This window comes from Sorex fumeus, unplaced genomic scaffold, assembly GCF_029834395.1.
Source record: "Sorex fumeus unplaced genomic scaffold, SorFum_2.1 ptg000006l, whole genome shotgun sequence".
Classification (NCBI taxonomy): Eukaryota; Metazoa; Chordata; class Mammalia; order Eulipotyphla; family Soricidae; genus Sorex; species Sorex fumeus.
In genome coordinates this window covers 10,297,606-10,319,103 of record NW_026606063.1, presented here as the reverse complement: position 1 = coordinate 10,319,103, position 21,498 = coordinate 10,297,606, and the positions used below count along the sequence as shown (strand labels likewise).

General features: G+C 50.5%; 3 protein-coding genes across 5 annotated transcripts in view; 1 reads left to right on the top strand and 2 right to left on the bottom strand.

Annotated features, from left to right (window-relative positions):
* IFT172 (intraflagellar transport 172) overlaps positions 1 to 15,595 on the bottom strand; it is a 46,345-nt gene extending 30,750 nt beyond the window's left edge. For 2 of the 3 annotated variants that reach the window (XM_056122337.1, XM_056122352.1), the window contains exons 1-10: positions 15,428 to 15,595; positions 10,822 to 10,965; positions 10,499 to 10,611; positions 10,098 to 10,137; positions 9,800 to 9,865; positions 9,519 to 9,598; positions 9,211 to 9,298; positions 7,934 to 8,148; positions 1,330 to 1,453; positions 751 to 846 (exon numbers count right to left, since the gene is read on the bottom strand). In XM_056122337.1, the coding sequence (XP_055978312.1) occupies positions 751 to 846; positions 1,330 to 1,453; positions 7,934 to 8,148; positions 9,211 to 9,298; positions 9,519 to 9,598; positions 9,800 to 9,865; positions 10,098 to 10,137; positions 10,499 to 10,611; positions 10,822 to 10,965; positions 15,428 to 15,466 (1,005 nt within the window). In that variant the 5' untranslated portion in view covers positions 15,467 to 15,595. The remainder of the gene's footprint in view (positions 1 to 750; positions 847 to 1,329; positions 1,454 to 7,933; positions 8,149 to 9,210; positions 9,299 to 9,518; positions 9,599 to 9,799; positions 9,866 to 10,097; positions 10,138 to 10,498; positions 10,612 to 10,821; positions 10,966 to 15,427) is intronic. The other variant, XM_056122345.1, reaches the window with a different exon arrangement.
* Positions 15,596 to 17,753: 2,158 nt separating this feature from the next.
* FNDC4 (fibronectin type III domain containing 4) lies at positions 17,754 to 20,440 on the bottom strand. Its single transcript, XM_056125608.1, has 7 exons — positions 20,095 to 20,440; positions 19,770 to 19,914; positions 19,578 to 19,693; positions 19,151 to 19,355; positions 18,565 to 18,654; positions 18,239 to 18,357; positions 17,754 to 17,894 (listed from the first exon to the last, which is right to left on the bottom strand). The coding sequence occupies exons 2-7, from the start codon at positions 19,888 to 19,890 to the stop codon at positions 17,859 to 17,861; spliced, it is 687 nt and encodes a 228-aa protein (XP_055981583.1). The 5' UTR covers positions 19,891 to 19,914; positions 20,095 to 20,440; the 3' UTR covers positions 17,754 to 17,858.
* Positions 20,320 to 21,498, top strand: part of LOC130034360 (uncharacterized) — a 34,794-nt gene continuing 33,615 nt past the window's right edge. Inside the window, exon 1 of the mRNA XM_056125863.1 lies at positions 20,320 to 20,412. Coding sequence (XP_055981838.1) covers positions 20,320 to 20,412 — 93 coding nt within the window. The remainder of the gene's footprint in view (positions 20,413 to 21,498) is intronic.

The following is a 21,498-nucleotide window of genomic DNA, read 5'->3' as shown; positions in this document are numbered from 1 at the left end:
TGCTTATATGGCTAACAATAGAGTGTATGTTAGCAAAGGACACACTATACTGCTAAGCATATTTCTATTTTTTTCCCCTTTTGGGATTTTAGGCCACACCTACATTGGTTGGGGGTTACTCCTGCCTCTGTGCTCAGGGATCACTCCTGGTGATGTTTGGGGAACCATATGGGATGCCAGAGGTCAAACCCAGGTCCTCCATGTGCAAGGGAAGCATTCTGCCCATTGTACTATTGCTATGGCCTCCAAAGTTTTTTTGTGTGTGTATGTGCTTTTTTGTTTTTGTTTTCGGTTTTGGGATCACACCAGATGTACTCAAGGCTACTCTTACCTCTGAATTCAGAGATCTCTCCTGACAGGGCTGTGGGAGCAGAGGTTCTAGGAACCAAATCTGGGTTGGTTTGCTGTACTATCTCTCTAGTCCCTAAACCAGAAATTTTAGGTAGAAATATGTATCCCTTAGACTTTTTTTTTTCTGGTGGGGATGGGTATGGGTGCAATATTTGGCTGTACTCAGGGCTTGCTTCCTTGTTCTGTGCTCAGGGATCACTCCTGGCAGGACTCAGGGTCCACATGGGATATAGCCCTTAAACCTTTCCTTATAATAAATCAGAAGAACTACAGCATGAACCCAGAATACCCTAGAGGTCTAAATTCACCCTGTGGCTATTTGACCAGAAGGCCAGGGAATAATTACAAGGACAAGTTAGCCAGGGAAAGACCTAGGGTCAGCGGGCTTCAGCTGCTTACCTGGCTGGGTCCTACATATGTCAACTCAAACTTGTTCTTATAAATACTCCTTCGGAGGCAGCAGTCAAACTGTTCCACTCCACCACAGAGTGTGCCCTGGAAGAGAAAGTGATAGCACCCAGGGCAATGTAAATGGCATACCAACTTGGGAAGGTGATCTAGAAGAACCCTCAAAATCTCAGTGCCCAGGATGAGGATATAGTTCAAAGGGCTAGTGTGGTGGCCTAGCATGTGCAGGCCCAAAGTTCCATCCTAGACACTAGCTGGTTCCTGCAGAGCACCTACTGACTAGTACCACTGGACAGAGTATCAGCAGGCTTGGTCATTAGCCCACTATGCACTCCCAACATCTAGGCTTGGAACTGAAAAGCTGGCAGGAAAGGAAAACCTGGACCCCAGATGACAGCTGGTCTCTCTTGGCCTCCAAGAATGAATTTGCTTCCTGTCTTATGTGGTATGTTTTTAGGTTCCAAAGGGAAGGGGAGATTTTCCAGAGTCAGGACAGAGTACTTCAGAGGAAGTCAGGACTGTCCCGTTGTTGGAGAAAACCATCAACGCAGATAGGTCACTAGCACCCACCGCACAGAGTCTTGAGCCATCCCGCTTCCAGGCCAAGGCAGTGACAGTATACAGGTTGGCGATCTCCTTGGGCTTTGCCTCTTCCCAGATGCTTCTTCGTGGGCTCCAGTTAAACACACGAAGTCTGAAACGAAAGAAAAAAAGGACATGGATTTTATTTACTATTATTTTTGGTTTGGGGAGTCACACCCAGTGGTGCTCAAGGCCTATTCCTTGTTCTATGCTCAGATATCACCCCTGGTGGCACTCACGATTATAGGGGGTGCTGGGGAATGAAGCTAGGTTGACCATGTCCAAGGCAAGTGCCCTACCTGCTGGCTTTCTGTCAGCTCTTAGGATGTGGATTTTCAAAGAGAGGCTGAGCAAGAGTGAAAATGGCTAGCAACTGAAGGAAATAGTTCATTTTGATAGTCCATACCCAGCAGAGCTCACGGGTTACTCCTGGCTTGATCTTGGTGGTCATTTCTGGCCATGCTTAGGGGCCCAAGCAGTGCTAGGAATTGGACCTGAGCCTGATGCATGCAAAGTCCGTGCTCCAGCCCTTGGAGCTAGCAACCTGGCCCAGGAAATGATTCCTATATTATCGGAGGCGAGAAGAAATAAAAGTTAACAGACTAGCTGGAAACCTGAAGACCAGATCAGTAGCACAACTCCCGTCTCCCAGGCATGAGGCTCTGAGTCAAGTCCCCAGAGCTGTCCCAAGCTGGGTCTGATCCTAGCACACCTATGCCACAACCAAGTGTGTGAGCTCCAATATGTCAGAGCCAAGAGTGTGCAACCCCGGTGTCAACCAAAGTAGGCTCAAGGACTGTAACTAAAGCATGTAAGTCCCAGCAAGCACCACAGTCAACTGGGAGAGCAGTGCAGTCGAACATGTGACTCCTGGTACTGGAGCAACAATGGAAAGGGGAACCAGAAGGAAAGAATAGACAAGGTAGGGGAGGAGAGAACAAAGAGATTTGGAGGCTATTTGGAAGATCAAAAGTAAATTATGAGTGGAACAACTACAAGGAGATTGTTACAGGTGAGATAAATTACCTGTTAGCTAGCAGCAAAAAAACAAAATAAAGGAAAGAGAAATGCTGGGGGAGGGGGTGGGAGTGTGGTGGAGAGGGGAGGGGTAGGAAAAGGAAAACGAAAAAGAAAGAAGATCAATGTAGGAGTCACAGAAGAAAATAACTGGAAAAGACACATGCAAGATGGAAGGGTCGATCTTCACTTCTATGTTCACTGCAGCACTATAGCCAGAACCACCCCAGGGGGGATAGGGTGCTGTCCCTCCACCTGCTCTCCCTTGGTGGCTCGGTGGCTGTCATCCGCCAAAGGCCATCGGACAGTCAGGTTTGGGCCCACAGTGATGAGACACACGGGGCCTCACGGGATGGGGGTGGAGCCGGCCCTTTCCTCCCCATTCCAATGAGATTCCAAATCGTGGCCCTTGCACGGCCTCTCTGGCTCCTGATCAAGCTGCTAAACGGCCATTACCCCAGAGACTCAGGAACAAATCTCGGAACCTAGCAGGTTTTGGCAGAAATCCCTCCAGATTTAATAGTTAAAATTTTGGAAGTCCAAAATCGTGCGGTCACTGCTGCAGCTGTGTGACATCATATGTTATTCATAACCAGCAATAGAAAACAAATTGTCTACTGTTGCCTTTTTGGCATATCCAAGTGTTAGGGTAAAATCCCAACTAATAATGGTGGGTCAGGTGTCAACATATTGAATGTAATCAAAGGAGAGAGAGTAATGTGGAAATCAACTGCCCCACAGATAGGGAGAGGATGTGGGATGGGAGTATACTGGGGTTTTTTGGTGATGGAGAATGGGCACTGGTGAAGGTACGGGTGTTTCACTGTATGACCAAGACTTAAACCCGAAAGCTTTGTAGCTGCTCTCAGAATGATTCAATAAATAAAATTATAAAAAATATAATTTTTTATAATTTGAGATCTCCAAGACTGCTCGAATTGGGGCTGAGCATCCTCCACCCAGATCCTCCATCTTCCAGTACACAGGGGTCACACCTACCAACTGCCCCCACAGCGCCGTGTAATCCCATCAACGGACAAGATCCAGAGACTATAAAATCCAGCTCCCAGAAGAAAACAGCGCAGTCTCTCCTGCCCCCGTGCCTGGCTGTCCTTGCCGGGGTCCCTTGGAGGGGGGAGTGAGTTTCCCTTCCCGCCCTGAACAGAGCCCCGGCAGCCGAAGACCTCCAGAACCAGCCACAACCATGCTGAGACCACTCTCCACATGCATGAAGGTACCGGCAGAGGAACAAAGGCATGCGGGTCCCAGGGTTGAGATCTCTTCTAAGCCTGCTCGGATCAAGGCGAAGCATCCTCCACCCAGATCCTTATCTTCCAGTAGGCAGGGGTCGCACTCACCAACTGCCCCCCCCAGCGCTGTGTAATCCCATCAACGGCCAAGACCCAGCTCCCAGAAGCACAAGGCCACATTTGCTGAGTCTGGCAAACTCCCCATGGCATACCCAATATGCCAAATACAGTAACAATGATGGGTCTCATTCTCCTAACCCTGAAAGAGCCTTGAATATGGCACTTTTTAAAATCTCAGGGATAGGACCAAGGAGACATTACTGGTGCCTGCTCGAAGCAATTGAAAAACAACTGGATGATCGTGATCATGATAAAAAATAAAAAAAAAAAGTAAGGTGGAGTTCATGCCCAATTCAATCAGCCTAATCAGTGGCTGAATAAATAGTAGTACTCCTATATTAACATAAAAGTATACATATATATATACATATATAGTCAGAATCGGGAAACAACCTGAGTGCCTGAGAACAGACGACTGGATAAAGAAACTGGCACATACAATACTACACAGCCACTAGGAAAAATGAAGTCATGAAATTCACTTATAAAGTTCATGGAGAACATCAAGCTGAGTGAAATGAGTCAGAAGAAGAGAGACAGACATAGAATTATGGTACTCATTTGTGGGATACAAAAAACAACCAACCAACCATCAAAAAACCGTAATTCAAGACTAATACCTAAGGACAGAAGAAATAAGGGCCAGGAGGATCAGTTCACAGTTGGAAGCTTGCCTTAAGTGCTGGAGTAGAAGACTGTTGGGATAGAGAAGGGACCACTATGACAACAATAGTTGAAAATTATCACTTTGGATAAGAACTGCATGCTAAAGGAACAAACATGACAACCTCTCGGTACCTGTATTAGAAACCATAATGCCCAAAAGGAGAGAGAGAGAGAAAAAGAGAAAGAAGAAAAGTGCCCGTTATAGAGGCAGGCTGGGGGTGTGTGGGGTGGTAGGAGGGAAACAGGGGACATTAGTGGTGGGAAATATACACCATGGAGGAATAGATTTTGGATTATTGTATAACTAAAACCCAATCATGAACAGCTTTGTAACTGTGTATCTCATGGTGATCCAATATTTAAAAACAAAACAAAATAAAAAAAAACTACCTAAATGAAGAATAAATACACACAAAAAGACAGAAGGGTCTAGAAAGAACAAGTTTGACAGCGCTGGGAAGAAGTGCTCTGAGGAAGTCAGGGGATGGATCCCAGGTGTTTATCTTATCAACATCTGAGCACATAAGATGTACTCTATGTTAATCTAGTACCAGAGATACAAAAAAGCCCTCTCTTCAAGGGCTTTCCCAAACACAGTACAACATAACAACAGAGCATTAAACCTTAAGGGCAATTAGATGGAAAAAAGGGATCAGGAAGATAGAGCAAGGAGGGTGCCTGCTTTGCACACCATCACCTGGGTTTGATCTCCAGCATCCCATATGGTTCGCCAGAGCACAGAGCCAGGAGTTAGCCCTGAGCACTGCTCGGTGTGGCCCAAAAACAAACAAAAAAGAAAAGAAGTGGAGTGAAGGTGAATTTTGCTAGCAAATCCCAGTAGTGAATCCCAGGGAGAGACAGAGACATAAAAGCACATTGCATTTTTGTTTTGTTTTATGTTAGGGCCAAATCCAGTGGTGCCAGAGATTGATCCCAGAGTTCCCATCTTCAAAGTATACCTGTCAGGGACCTGAGCAATTGCACAGCGGGTAGGGCATTTGCCTTCCATGCAGCCAGTCTGGGTTCGATTCCTGGATCCCATATAGTCCCCGAGAACTGCGAGGAGTCATTTCTGAATGCAGAGCCAGGAGTAAAGTAACCCCAAAAGCCAAAACAAACAAACAAACAAAAACACAACCCCACAAAAAAACCAAAAACAAAACCCAAAAAACAAAGTATACCTGTAAGCCCATTGAGCCATCTCCCCAGCACAAGTATATGGTCATTTGAGAATTCCCTGTGTGCCAAAGGAGATGGTAGAAGCAGGAAGAGGAAAGAGCATAGATTAAAACTTGGGCACTACATTCAGAGATAGTGCGAAGGTTAAAGTATCTGCCTTGCATTGCCTCAACCCCAGTTGAATTCTGGTACCATGGATGGTTCCTGGAGCACTGTCACAGGTCATTCCTCATCAGAGTCCCTGAACATCACACCACCTCCCGCTCCAAAATAAAATAAAACTTGGGCATTGTTGGAGTACAAGGAGTTTAGGTTTATCAGGTTGCACCCATCACAGTACTCCCGAGTCACTCTCATTCCTTTGTTTGTCTGTAACTACTTCTTTGTGCTCTCTTCCCCAACCACTTTGTAAGATCTCATCCTTCTAGGACACTGAACTTGTACTGTAAGTTAATATTGCCTTTCTCCTCTCCTTATGTCTTTAGGATAGTTTTTTTGTATAGATACAGGAAGACAATTAATATTATGCTTTATAACTTAGGATTTAATTGGTTTTGAATATTATTCACTCCTGGGCATCTGCTTTCTCAACTTAAGCCTCAGTTGCCCTCACTTCCTAGCACCCCAAGGGCAGGGTCCCGACATGGGACTGGATGGAACCAGGGCAAGCCAGTAAGTTATGTGCTACCCTGGCATCGTGATGGGCCAGGCCAAGGTGCCACAATCCTTAACTATAGGTTAGGAGTTTGATCATAGGCAAATGGTCCAAAAGTAATGACGAGACTAGGACCCTGCTGCTAGGAATAGGAAAGATATCTGGCCTGAGCACTGCAGTCTGAGATCAAGATGGCCCTAGGAGAGCAATTCTATAAGCTCAAAGTATTTCTTACTGTGTCCATACAAAATGATTTATATTATGTATGCTTATATGTTGGTTGGACAAGGAGAGGAGAAACACATCCAGGGAAATCTGTTCTAGGGTGAGTTGATCTGTCCTAGAAGTAGTTTTCCTGTGTGTCCTGACTAGCTTAGATAAGACTGAACCTTTCTTCCCTTCAAACTGCCTTCAGTAAATGATTTCAGTATATTGAGAGGCAGTTTCCCTTATCTCACAGGAACCTAGCTGGTTTTAGGTATGCAGATCCCAGGTGCTAAACCAGGCCTGATCTTTGAGATGTAGACTCCAAGCTCTAGCAGACTGGTCTTTGATATGCTAAGCCAAGTGCTTGTAGCTAGTAAAAGGTGAGTCCAGGATTACTGGCCTGCAGATGTAAAGAAACAATGTGGATGTAAAGAAACAATGTATGGTTTGCCGCCTCAATGTTCTTTCTGTAACTCCTTTTGATGACATCACTATATTGCGCCCTTTAAAGGTTCCATGATCTATATAAGGGGATTTTCGGGGCTCTCTGGGTGTGCACGTGTTCGAGAGATCCTGGGACCTCTATGACTATGACATACACTTCTTCCATGTAATAAACTGCTGCTAAGACCAACCAGCCAGGCCCTCATTTCCTTCCTTCACCTGAGGATCACCATCGACCTCCCTGGAGTCGGGAAACGGCCTGAGACTACCGACCGCGGGCGGTGGGAGAGATAGGCCACTGCCGCCCCTTTAGCCTGTCGTTTTTTATGTGTTTACACAGGGCATCTCACCAGACTGAAGCACATGCTTTGCATGCAGGAGTCCTGGGTTTGATCCCTGGCACCACATGGTACCCTAAGTACCACCAGGAGTCATCAGAGATGGGAAAAGCTTCTGAGCACCACCAGCTGTGTCCCCAAAAGCAAAACAAATAAAAAGAGACTTGCACATCTTTGAGTCTGGGAGATGGCTCAAAGGGCTTAAGTGCTTGCCTTGCGTCTGGAGACTATATTGATTCAATTTCTTTGCACCTATGGTACCCCAAGCACCTCTCGGAATTCTAGGCCTGGTCCTAAAATAGAAAATTCTGAAAGGGCTGAAGATATAGGAAGCAGGTAAGGCACTTGCCTTGAATGGAGTTGACCAGGGTTTGATCCCTGGCACTTTATATGGTCCCCAAATCACAACTAGGTGTGATCCCTGAATGCAGACCTAAGAGGGAGCCTTAAGCACTGTTATGATGGCCCTAAAACAAAAACAAAAGAAAACCCCAACATAGAAAAATTAAATAATAAAATCTGAGAATCCCTACGCCAGGCAAGTAGCCTTGAATAAAGGGCCCCAGGAATGATCCTTAGCCCCACAAAACCAAACAGAATGCCAAGCATCTTTGTCAGTATACACTGGCTTCTGATCTGGTTGATAAAAACTGGGCTCAAGTCAAGCAAGTCCACGAGGAAAGCAGAACAGAGATGCAGCTGAGACGGGGACTGACCTGTCATAACTTCCCAGCACAACAGACTGGCCCCCAGGACTCGCCGCAGCTGTGGTGAACTCCCGTTCCTGAGGGTCACGGCTGTAATCAAATGTTTGGAGCACATGGCCTTCCTTTCCGTAGGCCACAATCCTCCGGTCACAGCCTGCAGCCACGATGCTGTTGGTTGCCCAAGCTAAGGCATAAGGCGGGCATGGGTGGTTCACCAGCTTCCCCTAAGACCACAGAAAAGGTTGCAATCACTCTGTGGATTCCACTCCAGAAAGTTCTCACTCCTACCTGCCAACAACCTCACTCAGGCCATCCCACTTCACAGAAGTCTTTCTTCCAAACTTTCCCCCCGCCCCCCCCCCCCCATTGCCTCCTAATGTTTTCCCTAACTGTCTTTTGGTCTCCTAGTCACACACAAATGTAGCATAAATCCACATTTACTGACCTTGTGTGCGAGAGAAAATCTGAATGTTCTTGTGAGGTAGAAATTCATTAAAAAGATTTTTGGGGTTGGATTTTTTTGTTTTGGGTTCACACTTTGCAGTGCTCAAGGCTTACTCCTGGCTTTCCACTTGGAAAGCACTTCTAGCAGGGGTTGGGCATCCATATGGGATGCCAGGGATTGAACCCAGGTGAGCTGCAAGCAAGGCAAGTACCCTACTTGCTGTACTTTCTCTCCAGCCCCTCCACACTTATTTCTTAATGTAAGTGATGTGAGCAATAGAGAATTTCAGAGTAAAATATAAATGTTCTCCCTAAATTCCCCACCCCCACATATACACTCCTTTAATTTTCCTATCTTTTTCCTTTCCATCTGGAAAGTAAAAAATCTTTTCCCCCTTTGATTTTTTTTTTAAGAAATGAAAATACTTTTCCCTTTTCATGATTCCCAGAGTCTTTGTCTCCTTTTGTTTTAGGTCCCTTCTATTGGGTTCATTTCCCATACATGAAGGCTTCACTGGGGCTGGAGAGAGAGTACAATGGGTAGGGTGCTTCCTTGCACATGGCTGACCCGGCTTCAATCTTTGGCACTTGCGCCTTGCCAGGAGGGATCACTGAGCAGGAAGCCAAGAGTAATCGCTGAGCACTGCTGAGCGTAGCCAAAAAAAAAAGAGCAAAAAAGAAGACCTCACTTCCTAAACACAACCCCTTATCCTCTGCATCAAGTTTCTCTAGAGGTCTTGTCTTCCAGCTCCTCCCCTCACAGCTCATCTAAATTCTCAGATGATCAACCTCTCTCTTGAGACTTGCTCACCGCCTCCCAATCAAGCATCCATGATTCATACCTGTGACTCTCCAGAGCCTTCATCATCGAAGAAATATCTAACAATGGTGCCATCTGCATGACCAGACAGAATTCCTTTACCAGAGCAACTGAAAATGGGCAGAAAGGAGTGAAGGAGAGAAATACAGAAAGAGATAAGTCTGCCTCGCCAAGGAAGTCACCTCTCTGCTGCTTACCCCCCAGGTATGGTTTCTGCTCCCCGTTCTTCTCATCCTTCTTCCTTCGTCCCCCAGAGCAGATAGCGATGCCCGCTCCCCAACCTTTTCCTACTATTTCCCAGCTTTAGGGATACCACTCATTCTTACTCACTTTGTTGTCAGTGATACCACGTAAGACTCTGTCCCATATATGGTAGATGATTTATTCGTTTTGGTGTTTGCTAAACGAACCTGACAATGGGAGAATGGAAACAGGCTGGTAAGGCTACTTTCCCGTTTGAACTGTGTCCTAAGAAAGGAAAAGAAGAACTAAAACCTATGCATGTGCCCCCAGCACCCACTGACCCTAAGGGAGACAACAAACTCTATTCCTTTCCCCAGAAAAACCATCCCCACCCATCACCCCTCCAGGGTTTCTGCTCCCTCTTTTACCTTCCCTTCAGCCAGTCCAAAGACAATGACGTACTCTGCTGGCCACTGCAGACAAGTAACAGCACTCTGCAAGAACAAAGCAGATGATAATCCGGACCATCACTTTCATCTAACCTGAACCCCAACAACCGAGGTGGGGGACACAACCTGGCTCAAAGGAGGAGAACAAGACAGCAGCATCCTTGCAGCAGAAGGCAGGCTTAGAAGGACTAAATGCAACTCCGGCTTGCATTTTGCAAGTAGATATATGGAAACATGCTTGTCCCCCTGAGCTCCCCAGGACTAGTGAGGCTCTTACCGTCTGGATGAACTTGTTGCAGATGACCTTCTTGTCACCCCTGCCAATGAAAAGCATGTTAAACCCCTTCCACAAATAAACTGCCACCAAGGAGGCTAGAGGGAGAGTAGAGCAGGCAGATAATTTCCCTGACCCAGACATTTCCTCTTGCTCCACAGAAGCCCTGAAGGGAGGTAGAGAGGGAGCCTGAGATACTCTGGAACAATAACAAAGATGCACTATGGCTGGGGGCGACCCAGGAACTTACATGGGCCTCCTTGTTGCCCTACACTGGAGGAATGGGATTGCAGAACATATGGAGCTGAGAAAGAGGACAAAGCCAACAGCCACACTGGGGCTCTGTGTTGTCTTGGTTCCCCTCCCCACAGAGGGACTTCTTCCCTCTCAGTCTCCATCCTCACCAATCTTCTCCAATCTTGTAGACATAGATGATGTTGTCAGTCTGTCCTATGGCAATCTTCGTGGAGTCAGGAGAAAAAGCCATACCCTTCACCATGTAGCTCTTCCTGCCATACTAAAAGTTACAACGAAAGAAAAAGAAGTTAGGGCTAGACATGAAAGAGAGAAAAGATTCAGTATGTGGCTCTAAACGCCTGGAGAGGTTCAGACTGAGAAAAGAAGAGGGTCAGTCCTTTCCCATGCTTATAGATATGACTGTGAAGCCAGTGGGGGTGTTTCCCAGGGTCAGAAGGCCCCATCAGCAGGGTTAGGGAACTCTCTTCACCTTCATGTCAGCTGGTTTGGTAGAGAATTTATCCCTTCGTTCCCCATGCTCATCATACAGCAATACCACTCGATCCACTGTGCACACAGCAAACTTGGCATTGTTCTGTGACCAGGCCATGCAGGTAACCTTTGCAGCTCCATCCTGTGCAGGCAAAGGATTTTTGTTTACAACAGTAAGTGTAAATAATGATTATTTACAACAGTAACCAGATGCTGGTCTAAGAATGCTAAAAGCACACCTAATTCCCGTTACAGTTACAGCAACTTTAGCTAATTAGGCTCCTATCACAGTCCTGATATGATCACAGACATGCCACTGATCCATCCTGGTCTCTTAAGGCCATAAAAACCTAGACCAAGAGAACAAAATGCTACTAGACCCCTATAAAGTAAATGCATTAAGAGATCACATGATAAACAAACTGTACCACCGTGTTCCTGGAATGGCCTTCTTATTCCCTCAAATCTCAGGTCTGCAGCCGAAATCATTTCAACTGATTGAAAAGTTCTGGTCTTTAGCTATTCCTTCAATTACTATTTTTGAGTAATTTAGTGAGAAAGCCATTTGAGAGGGAGGCTGAGAAAGAGAGAAAACAAAACATAGTCCGTGCCCAAGGATCAAATAAGGTGGTATAAAAACCAGAAGCCCACAGGAGACATATAAGGTTTAGGCAGTTTGAGATACTTTTTACGTTTAGATGATCCACTCGGAGTTTTGAGGAATGGATATCTGAGCAGGGAAGTTATCTGAGGGAGATGGGATGACATGAATAGCCGTGAGAAACAGTAATTTAATTTAGTGGAAATTATCTTGGAAATAGTAGAATAGAGAAGGCAAAGCAGGAAAAATAGAATGAAGCCAGCTCAGAAAGGGTTTTTAAAGCTTGGAGGTGTTTAGGCACATTTGGAAAGAGAGAGTCAACAGAAGTTGTAGACTAGGGAGTAAAATAATCAGAGCTGACTTGGATAAATAATGCTATTTGGGGAAAGGGATGGATTCACCCCAGGTGATGCTCAGGGGCTCCTCCCAGTTCACTGCTCAGGATCTTTTCCAGTGGCTGGGGAAGGTGGGATACATTGTGTTCAGCCTAAGGAACTCTCTCTCCAGACCCCTCCCCGGCTTTTTCTTTTTTTCTTCCTTTCTGGATCATACCCAGCGATGCTCAGGGGTCACCCCTGGTTCTGCACTCAGGAATTACTCCTGGCGGTGCTTGGGGGACCATATGGGATGCTGGGGATCGAACCCGGGTCTGCCGTGTGCAAGGCAAAAGCACTACCCGCTGTGCTATCGCTCCCCCCACCCCCTTTTTCTTAAAAGCTTTTGGGCCACACACGGTATAGCTCAGGGGTTACTCCTGCACTCAAGTATCTTCTGGTGGGGACCATATAGGATGTTAGAGATCAAAAGCAGGTTGGCTGTGTGCAAAGCAAGCACCCTACCTATTGTATTATCACTCCAGTTCCTCCCTTTTTTTTTCTTAACTACTCATTTCACAGAAGTCCGGTTAAAAGTGATCATTTTCCCAGTGTATTACTCTTACCATGTCTGAGCTTTCTCCCACCAGCCCTGATAACCTGTGGTTCTATCCTGAGGGCTACTTGCTTTGAAATTTTTAAAAATGCTTGCTTCCATTCCAATTTTTAAAAAATTCTCAGTATCCCTAAATTCCCTTTTTATTTTTAAAAATTAGGGGGCTGGAGTGATAGCACAGCAGGTAGGGCATTTGCCTTGCATGTGGCCAACCCGGGTTTGATTCCCAGCATCCCATATGGTCCCCTGAGCACTGCCAGGAGTGATTCCTGAGTGCAAAGCCAGGAGTAACCCCTGTGCATCGCCAGGTGTGACCCAAAAAGAAAAAAAAATTAATGAGTCACTGTGAGATATACATTTACAAGCAATTCATGGTTGGGTTTTAGTCATACAATGTTCCAACATCCGTTCCTCTACCAGTGTACATTTCCCACCACCACTGTTCCCAGTTTCCCTCCAGCCACCTGCCCTGCCCCCTCTCCCCGCTTCCAACTGTTTTAATTACCTAGGCTCAAAAGCTCTGATTAAAAACATGGCTTCTTTTCATCATTATCCCACCTACATCTAAAGTCAGAAGGAAAAAGTTGTTTTCATTAAAATTTTTAGATCAGACCTGAGAGACAGCACAAGGGGTGAGGATGAGCAGAGAGCCAGGAGTAATCCCTGGGCACCAATGAGTATGGAAGGAAAACAACCCCTCCCCTTCCTGCTCCCAAAATCCTTCAGTGAAATTCTGCTAAGTGTCACACCATCACTATCAGCCTCCCACTCTTGAGCCTATCAGATGAGAAGGCTCAAGGGGCCTCAATGGCTGTTGCTCACCACCATGCTTCAAAGCTTTATCCAAGTCCTGTGCATTTGGCCCTTCCCTGCATGGTGACATCATCGTGTTTGAAAGTGTGAAAAAGGGATTCATGTCCAATTATTCCATTAGGGCAGAGGATTTTTTGTTTGGTTTTGGATCACACCCAACCATGCTCAGGTTTTAATCCTGGCACTGCACTCAAGGATCATTCTTGGCAGGGCTTGGAGGACTGTATAGGGTTCTAGGATTCAGCTGGGTTAGCTGCATGCAAGGCAAGTACCGTACCCACTGTACTATCTCTCCAGTATCAGGAAAGAGGAATTTTAAATTTAAAAAAGTACTTTTTTTTTTTATGTAGGAGTACTGCTATTTATTCAGCCATTGATTAAGCTGACTGAATTAATTAGGCATGAACTCCACAAGGGACTATGTTTTTTGGGGGGATGGGAGTGGGAATCACACCCGGTGATGCTCAGGGCTTACTCCTGGCTCTGCACTCAGGAATCACTCCTGGTGGTGCTTGGGGGACTGTATGGATGCCAGAGATTGAACCTAAGTTGGCTCTGTGCAAGGCAAGTGCTGTACCCACCGTACTATCACTCCAGTCCCTTAAATTAAAATTTAAATTCAGTTTACTGGACAACATGGGTAACTGGCTTTTGCTCTGATTTCTTTCTAAATGCCACACCTTTGGTGAAAATTTCCTGATTCCTGGGGCAATTTCCACTCTTTTCACTACAACACAAATCTGCAGAGGTGATTAATTGGGATCCCCGTCTGAAACAGAGTGAAAATAGCTGGCCTTTAAAAATCATTCACCATAGATTGAGCATTTTGACAAAAATGCTCGGCATGCATTCTCATTCCACCTCCTAAGCCTGAGGTCGATGCTGTTATTATGTCTGATTTGCAGAGGAGGAAAAGGCGTTGGGGAGCTAAGTAATTTGTCCAAGTTCACACACAGAGGTTGTAAGTAGCAGAACCAAAATTTAAATTCAGGTCAGTCTGATTCCACAGACCATAATCTCTACCTTCTTTTTGGGGGGAGTGGAAGGCTCCGGCCACAAGGTGTTCAGTGTGACACCGGCAGTGCTCTGGGGCCCACGCACCCCTGTGGATCCCACCTGGGGAAGGACAGAACTCCAGGCGAGTGCCTCACCTCTTCACTACTTCACTACTGCTACTCTATGAAGTACTTAATTATGGAGTACTACGAAGTACTCTCTGGAGTACTTAATTGTTGCAGAAACTGTTCTTTCATCTGGGTGGGGCGGCTGGGGGGAGGGAGTTGGGCCCCATCCAGTGATGCTCAGCGCTTACGACTCCTGGCTCTGTTCTCAGGGATCGCTTCAGGGGGGTGCTCCTGGAACCTTCCTTGGTGCTCGGGATCAAACGGGGGCTTGGGTGCCGGGCAAGCACCCTAACCTGGGTCCACTCTCTCTGGGGGCCCCGGATCCTCTTCCTACCCAGATTTGCATTCTGTCCCTTGAATGCTGAACGTCTTTCTCTCTCGGGCCCGCCAGCTTTCCCACCGCTTTGGGGTTTCGTGTGGACCCTTAAGGTTCCTGCCGTCTTTCCCACGGGCGCCGCCAGAAGCTGTGTGGACGTGGGGCTGGACCGAGACAGCACAGCGGGCAGGGCGTTTGCCTTGCACGCGGCCGACCCGGGTTCGATTCCCAGCATCCCATAGGGTCCCCCGAGCACCGCCAGGAGTAATTCCTGAGTGCATGAGCCAGGAGGAACCCCTGAGCATCTCTGGGCGTGACCCCAAAAAGCAAAAAAAAAAAAAAAAAAAAAACCGCAGCTGTGTGGACGCTCCTGGCGGCGGAGCGAAGGGCACCGATTTCACATCGGGGAGTGGGGTGGGGGGTGGCGCTGGGACTTGCACTCGGGTCTCCTCACCCCGGCACCCCCCGCTCTCCCGTGCACCCCGCTTCAGGGCTTCTCTCCCCGTCGCCCCGGGAGCTTCCCCGTCGGGAGGCACGAGGCCGTCCTGCCGAGCCTACTCGACGGGCGTCGGTTCGTGGCGGTGACCACCGGCTCCCCGCAGCCCACCCCGTCCTCGGCCCCGCACAGCCCCGCACGGAGCCCGGGACCCAACTGAGGAGAAACGGGAGCTCGGGGGTGGGGAGTGGGGGGCGGCGCGCGCCGACGTGACTCTCCACAGAGCCGAGTCCGCGTCTTCGCCCTCGCCTCGCGGGGCGGCGGCTCGGGCTGCCTCAACCTCCGCGCCCCGCGGCGGGGAGGGACGCGGCGGCGACGCCTCACCTGAGGGCTCAGCAGGGTCCTCAGGTGCTTCAGCTGCATGACGAACACCTGTCTCTCAGAGGCCACCAGACGGCGACAACTTCCGCCGTTGCCCGGACAACCGGCCACACCGCCGCGGCGGCGGCGGCTGACGCAGACGCGACCAGCGCTCACTCCCAGCCCGCACTCAGGTCGCGACGCCGACAACCGGACGTGCGCCGGCGCCGTGAGATCCGGGGCGGGCTCCGGGCTGCGCTCAACCAATCGCGGCACTCCATACAAATCCACGCTCTGGCCACGCCCACCAGCCTTCGGCCCGCGCGGGGGCTGCGTAAGCCGCGGGGCTCTCTCGGGTTTGAGTCCAGGCAAGCCTGGGAGTGAGCAGACCAGTTGCTGAGTTTAGGTCTTTTGCAGCTGGCGGAATTGAACCCAAATGGGTTTCTAAGACTTGGCGGGATAACAAGGCTAGTGATCTTGAGTAGGTTCGAGCAGGTATGGTAGGAGCATCCATTCTCTCATCCAGATGAAGAGGTTGGCGATCTTAGTCCCCCTTTTTTACATAATACGAGTTAGCCTGAGAAGGGTTAACTCCCCCGCGCCAACACAATCAGTAAAGGACAGAACTGAGACTCAACAGAGTTGTTGTAAACACTCCACGTTCCTTCTCAACAATTTCAATCTCCTGGGGATGTTCCTATACTCCATCCCAACAAATGACGGTGTGTCTGTCTGTCCAGGGTCTGCCGATGAGTTTTTCAGAAGATGAGTTTTTCAGAACGAGTAGCTAGAGAGAGGTAGAAGTTATCCCGTGTTGGATTCAAATTTGCATCTGGGTTAGGGGGTGTTCATGGCTTAAGGTGGAGGGTAAAGGAGAGCGCGCTCACCCAATAGGTTAAGTCTTGTGCTACCTGAGTTTGGACCATCATTAAGCAGAATAGATACTGTCTTTGATCTTTCTTTAAATTGGGATCCCTTTCAGAATCATTGCTCTCATTTCTTGTAACATACCAGAGAGAAGAAGATGCAGAGGAAAAATTCATAAGCCGCCTCTGGAAGGCTCCAAAGTTGGGAAGACCATTAGCCCCATAGAAAATACCTGAAGCCTTCCCATCACTGTTGAAGGTCCTGAAGGCTTCCCATCACTGTTGTTGTGAATTTAAGGGCTATTCCTCTCGCTGATACTACCTCCTCTCTGCATCCGTCCCCTCCCCCGCCACACACACATTTCTTGAAACTTAAGGAGAGAACCCCTATATCTGCCAGAAAATAAACCCCGGAGCCCAAGTTGTAATTCTGAGACGTGGAAGTTACAATCTCTTAGTTTTATTTTTAGAGTCCTCTGGATATGGTGGCAGAGTGTGACTACAAATTTATTTATGCTTTACAATTATTATTGCCTTGGAATGAACAGAATCAGAGAGAGACAGACAAAAGGGAAGGCGAGGGCAGGGACAAAGAGGCACAGAAAGGATGGAGCATGTGGCACCGAGGGGCCACCGTTTTTCACCATTAGCCCTAGGTTTCTGGGGAGGGAGGGAGTTAGTGTGGGGGGGTCAATGCAGAGGAATAAACAGTGAGGAGCTGGGCTGCTGTGAGTAGTGAAGATAAAATGGTTACTTCTCCCTCTCCTATTTCCTGGGGACAGAAGGAACTCCTCTCTTTCTCCCCTTTTCTCCCGCAGAGCAATAGGAACCAAGCCTCTAGTTTCCAAACCCTCTGCTAGGCCCCACCACACCCACCCCAGGCTGGAGAGTTAAATCCAACACCACCAAAGGAGCAGCGGCTCCTCTCTGGGTGCAGTGGTAGAGGGTCCCTCATCCTGGGGGAGACGTTGGGAGAATGTCTTCAGCATGTTCTACGGTTAGGTCCTGTTTGTCCAAGAACCTTTACTGGAAAAGTGCTCAAGGGGTGAGCTCAGAGGCAGCTGGAGGGGCCACCAGGTGAGCGGGAGCACCTGAGGCTCCATGGAAGACTTTGGAGTAGTGCAGGGCGGTTATCTGCCTCCAGGCCCAGGCCACTTCCTTCATTTTCTGTAGGGGTGCAGGGGTACCCGCCAAAATACCCCTCTCTGAGGCCCAGAGGCTATACGTAGGGGCAGCTGGGGAAGCTGAGAGCCTGATGCAGGTGAGATGAGGTGCCCATTTTGGACCTCAAGGGTCAGGGTTGAAGAAGGGGCTCTCCCCTGGACCCGAGAGACTGGGAGACGTAGTTCATCAGTTTTCCACTCCCCGGGTCCAGGGTACGGACCCGAATAGACCTACCTTACAGCCCTGTTCACAGTTGAAAGAGGATGGGGGCCAGGCCTGAGACCAGGGGTTCGATGTTATTCTCTGGGGGACCCTTGTGTCTCCATCAGCTTACCACTGGAGGCTCTCCCTCACCCCTACCCCGTTCCCTCCCATCCCCCCAGCCAGGCCAGGACTGCCTCTCTCCTGGGGTTCTGCTTCTTCACTCAGACGTCAATGGTATTGATGGAGGGTGACTTTTTCTGAAAAAGAAAATGGTTTGAGTCTAATTTTTAAAAATTTGCTTTGGGCCACACCTGGCAGTGCTTAGGGATTACTCTGCACTCGGGGATCACTCCTTCCTGGCGGGCTCAGAGAACCATAAGGGGTGCCAGGGATCGAACCCAGCTCTGCTGCATGCAAGACAAGTGCCCGACCTGCTGTACTATCACTCTGGTCCCACTAAGTCTAATTTCTCCTGGAGGCCCTGATTTCCGTTCGTCCTCTTTGGTTTTCCCCCTCTCCCCGGCTGCTCCTAGGGGCCAAATCACCCCCCTCTCCCACCACCATCATCTGCATGCCCACATCCTCCCCAGCCCTGCATCACCTGTCTTGTCCCCGCTGGCCTTCCTTGAGGACTCTGCTCCTTCCCCTTCTCCTTGGGGTTATTGTTGGAGTCATTGTCCTTGATGATATCATACTGGCGGCAGAAGAGCCCAATGACAGCTGAAACACACAACACCCGCTCAGCCCTCATCCGCTCCGAACACTTCTAGAAGATCCAAGGAGAAAACCTTTCTGGCCCGTGCCAAGCCCTCTCTCCCCCTCCTCCTCACCACCCTCCTCAATACTCCTTCACCAACTTTCACGCCCCCCACCTACACCAAGCCCTACTTTCTCAGTGCCCGGGTGCCCCTCCAGCCGCTGACTCACCAGCCCACATGAGAAGCACCACCACGATGATAACCACCTCCCCCGTCTGTAGGGGCCGCTCTCCATCCAGCCCCTCCACCGTGATGTCCCCTGAGAGGGAAGGAAGGAGCCAGAGTTGGGGTTCAGGGGCACGGCCTGAGAGTTATGCCTTGCAAGTGGTTCTGGGTGGAGATGCTGGGGATTGGAGCGGGGCGGACCCATCACATCACAGCCCCTTCTGGGGGAAGCTGTCTGGGGGTGCTGGAGAGATGGGGGACAGACAGATGGTTAAGAGACCCGAGAGCAGGAGGGTAGCAGGCTAGAGTCTGGGCAGGTGGGCAGGCACAGCTGTTGTGAGCTGAGGCTAGGAAACAGGAAAAGGCTTAAGAGCCCTTCCCCCCAAACGATTCATCCTCAGCCCGTCTATACCCGGTGTGGTTCCCTGCCAACTTGCTTGCCTGCCTTTCCTGGCAGCATAGTGAATTAACTCATGCCTCCATCAGCCCAGCTAGACTGTGGCTGACTTTGCGGAAGTAAACAGGAGGCTCAAGGTAAAAAAGCCAGAGGACCCGGAGCTTGAGTGCAGGGCATGGGTTGGCACCCTCACCTGGGCTCGAGTTGTTGGAGGGAAGCCTGTCGGAACCCTTGAGTGTCCGGAAGTGCACCCGGGGCCCTGGGGGACTCTCTCCCCGCAGGCCGATGCTCCGGACCTGCACGGTGTAGTCGCTGTCTTCCGCCAGGCCCCAGAGGGCACAGGCCCGCGTGGTTGTGTTCACCTCCCGGATGACACGCTGGCCGGGGCCATTCTGTCTCTGCAGCGGGGACATGATAGGGAGGCATGGAGGGCACGGCTGCACCCCAGTCCTAGGACACGAAGCTTGACCCTCAAGGAAACACCCAACCACTTCAGGAAGAGTCCAGGGAAGGAGGAAGCTTGAGCCCCTGGGAGCACCACTAATGCCCCCCCCCACCCCACTGCAGGGGAATCCGGAGGTGGGTGCCCCAAGGACACAGGTGGGGGATCGAGTTCATACCTGCTGGGAAATGGAGTAGCCGATGACGATGTTGCCTTCTGGGACGTCCCAGGACACGGTGGCCGAGTTGGCTCTGAGGTGAGTGACTGTCACATTCACGGGGGAAGGAGGCCGGTCTGCGGGGCCAGCGCGGGTTAACAGGTGCCCCCTCGACACCCCGGCTCCCCCGCACCCCGCGCCGCCTTCGCTCACCTGCTCGCACGAAGCCCAGGTCGCAGCTGACCAGCAGGAGGACCGTGGGGCTGAGATAGGGGGACAGGGGCATGAGCGCGGCCATGGTCCCCACCGATCGGGCTGAGAGGCACTCGGGCATCCGCTGAACATGCAGGCGGGGCTCCTGAAAGTGGCAGGAGCGGGCGGGGGGTCAGAATGTGCAGAATGCCCAGAAGGCGCAGGTGGGCAGCAGCTGCCCGGGGTGCTCCCCGCATCCCTCCCGCGCACCCCACCCCCCACGGCGGCTTCCCCGCCTCCCCTCACCCGGCTCCCCCCGTGCACAGCCGGCCCGGCCCACACCCACCTCCGCCCGTGCTCGCGGTCCGTCAGGCCTCGGGGGGCTGCTCGGTGCCCAGGGGGCGGCCCATCGCCGGCTCCGCGGCGCGGCCCCTACCCCATCCCGGCGCGGGCTGGAGCCGCGGGCAGGGCGCGGGGCTGCGGGGGCTCCCGGCGCTCGGTCCCTGTCGGCGGGGCTCGGGGCGGTGCCGGCGCGGCCGGAGCCGGGCCCGGGTCCCGGGTGCGGCGGGGGATGCGCCTGCGGCGGGAGGGGAGCGTCCCGCGGAGCCCGCCGCCGCCTTCTGCAGAGCTGGCCCGGCGCGCTCCGCCGCAGCCCGGCCCGGACGTGCGGGCCCGCCCCGCCCCGCTGGGCTTCTCGCCGCCGTCACCCCCCGCCAGCCCCCCTCCCGGTTCTCTCGGGGCTCCTCCCACGACCCTCCCTTTGACAGCCTCGGGCCCGCCGCTCGGGCGCTCGGGGTGCGCGCGGGGGTGTCGGGGGAGGCGCAGGCGCGGGGGTCGCGGGCACCTGCTCAGCCCCTCGCTCCCCGGCTGCAGCGGCCCAGCTGGGAGGAGGAGGAGGAGGAGGATGAGGAGGAGAAGGAGGCCCCCCCCCCCCCCCCCCGATCCTAACCGAACCGGCGCCTCGTCCACTGCGTCAGCTCGGAAGTCTCGTCCCCATTCATAATGTGACAGCAGCGATCGGCGGAGCTCGCTCATTCACTGTCCTCTCTCGAGCACTGTTTCTCTGAGCGTCTCCTAAGGGGGGAGAGCCGGGGGTGCAACGAGGGTGGCGAGTTCAGAGGCAGAAAAGATACGAGCACGGTCTGTGTTTCCTGCCCCAGCTCTGAACTTGCCGTGGGGCTTTGGAGCAATTGGGTGATCAGCCGCAGGTTTTCCACCTGCAAATCCCGGCCTCGGCCGTGTCCCGAGGAGCGCACAGACAGCTGGGAACGAGCTTTATCAGTGTGAAAAACCGTGCGTGTGAGAGATCATTATTCACCTGCACCAATCCGTTAGTTACTTCTTCATTCCTCCTTAAATGTGTAAGTTCTTTTTTTTTTTTGGTTTTGTTTTGGGGCCACACCTGGATGGAGATGATGATTAGGGCTTACTCCTGATTGTGTACTTAGGGGTCACTCACTGCTGGAAATACTCAAGGGACCATATATATTTATATAGTTATATATATCTGGCATCATATATATTATATATATGTAAATAGATCTATATATGATGCCAGATATCCAATCCAAGTGGGCTGCATGCAAGGCAAGCACCCTACCTGCTCTACTAACTCTATGGCCTGAAAGATTTTTTTGGGAGGGGGGTACAAACATTCAAAGCGATGCTCAGGGGCTGTTTCCAGAAGGTGCTGGTGACCATGCAGTGCTGATCTCCAACTGAGGCCTCCCACATGCAAATATGTGCACTA